This window comes from Phyllobates terribilis, unplaced genomic scaffold, assembly GCF_046119375.1.
Source record: "Phyllobates terribilis strain yellow unplaced genomic scaffold, ASM4611937v1 Scaffold_3__8_contigs__length_932513732, whole genome shotgun sequence".
Taxonomy (NCBI): domain Eukaryota; kingdom Metazoa; phylum Chordata; class Amphibia; order Anura; family Dendrobatidae; genus Phyllobates; species Phyllobates terribilis.
In genome coordinates, this window is record NW_027362763.1 from 537,609,160 (window position 1) to 537,613,291 (window position 4,132).

General features: G+C 45.8%; 1 protein-coding gene across 1 annotated transcript; it reads left to right on the plus strand.

Moving 5' to 3' along the window:
- The first annotated feature begins 687 nt into the window (after positions 1–687).
- Positions 688–2,394, plus strand: LOC141258581 (zinc finger protein 862-like). The gene has a single exon (XM_073673554.1). The coding sequence runs from the start codon at positions 688–690 to the stop codon at positions 2,392–2,394; it is 1,707 nt and encodes a 568-aa protein (XP_073529655.1).
- The last annotated feature ends 1,738 nt before the right edge of the window (positions 2,395–4,132 follow it).

The window sequence follows — 4,132 nt, forward strand, 5'->3', positions numbered from 1 at the left end:
TGGTTACTATATGGCAGTATATTCACAGTGTATCCCATTATTATATGGGTACTATATGGCGGACTGCGGAGTGCTGCTGGAAGAACAAAGTCGGGTGCCGCCGGGAGAACGAAGCCGGAGTACTGCCTCGTCCACTCGGACAAAGAAGGGTAAAGAGATCATGTGTAAGTTATAATTGGCATAGCAGAGCAAAGTGCACATTTTTTTTCCTTTTCTGGGTTCAGGAAAAAAAATGAAGCGCAGAGCAACAGAGAGAATACCAGAAAATGAAAAGCAACTGAAAATGACACAGTTCTTTACAAAGACCTCTCTTGAAAGCGCAGTGCAACAGGTAGAAAGTGCCGGGCAACAGGTAACTGAAGAAACAAGAGTTGACCCACCAGCAGAGGAGTCCCCATCAACAAGCCGTTGTCAAACTGCTGGACCCAGGAGATTTAGGCAAGAGTGGTGTAAAGAACTCGCATGGCTTAAATTTGACCATACAACTGGTATAGCTATATGCGAGATTTGTGCTTCCTTCCCTGGCATTGCTGACCAAGCATCTAGGATCGTAAAAGGATTTTCAGGACCCTTTAAACTTGAAACCTTCAAAAAGCAGCAAAGTCTCTCCAGCATCTAAATTGTGTGGAGGCTAAACATGCAGCGTTGGCTCCAGAAGCTACTCCATTGGCTGCTTGTATAAGGAAAATGGATGAAGACATTTTTAAACATATGACCATTCTATTTATTGTGGCCTATTATATTGCCAAAAACAACAGACCTTTCACAGATTTTGAAGGGTTGCTAGAGTTGACGGAGAAATTAGGGAGTGCTGTGCGACAGGAATATGCAAACGATAAAAGATGCAAAGAATTCATTTCCCATATTGCAGAAATAATCAGGAAAAACCTAATCAGTGAGCTCAAAGAGGCAAAATATGTCAGCTTGATGCTAGATGGCTCAACTGACAAAGCAGGGGTTGAACAACTGATTCTGTATGTCAGGTACATCAAGGACAACAGGGTCAAAGAAGTATTTCTTTCTGTTTCTCCTCTTGAAATGGCTACTGCAGATGGATATTTAGAAGCGCTCACAGAAGAACTTAGAACACTTGGTCTTGTAGGCTGGCTTTCTTCAAGTCACTTGATTGCCATTGGTACAGATGGTGCTGCCAGCATGATTGGGACCGAAAATGGCTTGGTGCAGAAAATACGCCAAAACATCAGTCATTTAATTGGCATTCACTGTGTTGCACACCGATTGAACTTAAGTGTATTAAGTTCAGTAAAACAAGCTAAATTAATTGATGATTTTGACTCTATTTTAAAGAAACTCTACCAATTTTATCAATACTCACCTAAGAGAATGCGACAGCTGAAGCAAGTAGAAGAAAACCTGCAGCTTACAATTCTGAAATTCCAATACTTGCATAATGTCAGATGGGTAGCAAGCAAAGTCGGTGCTCTGTCTGCACTTGTCAAAGACTGGAAATGCGTGACAATCCACCTAGAAAGTGTGGCTGCGGAAAAAGACAGTGCCTCTGCAGCTGCCCATGGTTTACTGAGAAAGCTCACAGATTTTAAATTTGTTCACATGCTCCATTTTCTACTGGACTATCTGGAAATTCTTAAAAACTTGTCACTTATATTTCAAAGGGAAGAGCTTTTTTTAAGCACAATTGAGTTGCATGTGAAAAGCACAATTTCAACAATCAATTCACTTAGAGATGCACCAAAACAACATGAGGCCAGATTTGTCTCAGGAACATCTCTTCAAGGACTGTTTCAAAATGTACAGCTACATGGACTGAGCAACACTGTAGCTGCATCAATTCAGCAGGAAAAAGCTAATTTAATTAATCATGCAGTTAAATACTTGACAGTGCGATTTCTAAGTGATATAAATATTGAAAGATCCACCGCAGTGTTTGACACCTTTGCCTGGCCAGCAGGAACAACATTGCAAGACTACGGTGTGGTTGAGATTACTGCTTTGGCTCATCATTTTCGTAAACAGCTATCTCCACCTGAAAGTGATGACCAATGCATTCACTCACTCCTCAATGAGTGGTATGAGTTTAAGGTCCTTGGAAAAGGAAAGAAACTGTGTGAGCTTCTGGATTTGGCACTCTCCAACACCGAGAGATTTCCAGTTCTGGGAAACCTGTTGTCGATTGTGGCGGTGCTCCCTGTCTCAACCTCATGTTGTGAAAGAGGATTTAGTTTGATGAACATGGTCAAAAATAAATTCAGATCAAGGATGCAAGAAGAAAGTTTAAGTGACTTGTTTATGATCACCATGAATGGGCCATCTGTGAAGGCGTTTGATCCTGCCAAGGCTGTGGACCACTGGTACTTCAGCTCTAAAATCACAAGGCATGTTCATGGCCACAAAAAGCAAAGTGAAAAACACTAGAATGTTGCCTAAAATCTAAAATATCAAAATATAATATTTATTATCTTTAAAAGTAAAATGTTGTTTATAACGTTTGTAATGTTTTTTTTGTTAAATTAAAAACCAAGTTTGCTTAAAAAAAATTCTGGCTCCTAAATTTTTTGGCTGGCTCCTAGATTCTGAACAACTTTGTCGACCCCTGTTACAAGCGCACCTCTCTGCTCTCAGGCCATGTTATAAGCGCACCTCTCTGCTCTCAGGCCATATCCTAAGCGCACCTCTCTGCTCTCAGGCCATATTATAAGTGCACCTCTCTGCACTCAGGCCATATCCTAAGCACACCTCTCTGCACTCAGGCCATATCCTAAGCACACCTCACTGCTCTCAGGCCATATCCTAAGCGCACCTCTCTGCTCTCAGGCCATATTATAAGTGCACCTCTCTGCTCTCAGGCCATATCCTAAGAGCACCTCTCTGCTCTCAGGCCATATCCTAAGCCCACCTCTCTGCACTCAGGCCATATCCTAAGCACATCTCACTGCTCTCAGGCCATATCCTAAGCGCACCTCTCTGCTCTCAGGCCATATTATAAGTGCACCTCTCTGCTCTCAGGCCATATCCTAAGCGCACCTCTCTGCTCTCAGGCCATATCCCAACCACACATCTCTGCTCTCAGGCCATGTCCTAAGCGCACCTCTCTGCTCTCAGGCCATGTTATAAGTGCACCTCTCTGCTCTTAGGCCATGTCCTAGGCGTACCTCTCTGCACTCAGGTCATGTTATAAGCGCACCTCTCTGCTCTCAGGCCATGTCCTAAGTGCACCTCTCTGCTCTCAGGCCATATCCTAAGCGCACCTCTCTGCTCTCAGGCCATGTCCTAAGCGCACCTCTCTGCTCTCAGGCCATATCCTAAGCGCACCTCTCTGCTCTCAGGCCATGTCCTAAGCGCACCTCTCTGCTCTCAGGCCATGTCCTAAGCGCACCTCTCTGCACTCAGGCCATGTTATAAGCGCATCTCTCTACTCTCAGGCCATGTCCTAAGCACACCTCTCTGCTCTCAGGCCATGTCTTAAGAGCACCGCTCTGCTCTCAGGCCAAGTCCTAAGCACACCTTTCTGCTCTCAGGCCATGTCCTAAGCACACATCTCAGCTCTCCTCTCAGTCCATGTTCTAAGCGCACATCTCTGCTCTTAGGTCAGGTCTTAAGCGCACCGCTCTGCTCTCAGGCCATGTCCTAAGCGCACCTCTCTGCTCTCAGGCCATGTCCTAAGCGCACCGCTCTGCTCTCAGGCCATGTCCTAAGCGCACCTCTCTGCTCTCAGGCCATGTCCTAAGCGCACCGCTCTGCTCTCAGACCATGTCCTAAGCGCACCTCTCTGCTCTCAGACCATGTCCTAAGCGCACCGCTCTGCTCTCAGGCCATGTCCTAAGCGCACCTCTCTGCTCTCAGGCCATGTCCTAAGCGCACCGCTCTGCTCTCAGGCCATGTCCTAAGCGCACCTCTCTGCTCTCAGGCCATGTCCTAAGCACACCTCTCTGCACTCAGGCCATGTCTTAAGAGCACCGCTCTGCTCTCAGGCCATGTTTGAAGCGCACCTCTCTGCTCTCAGGCCATGTCTTAAGAGTACCTCTCTGCTCTCAGGCCAAGTCCTAAGCACACCTTTCTGCTCTCAGGCCATGTCCTAAGCACATATCTCAGCTCTCCTCTCAGTCCATGTTCTAAGCGCACATCTCTACTCTTAGGTCATGTACTAAGCACA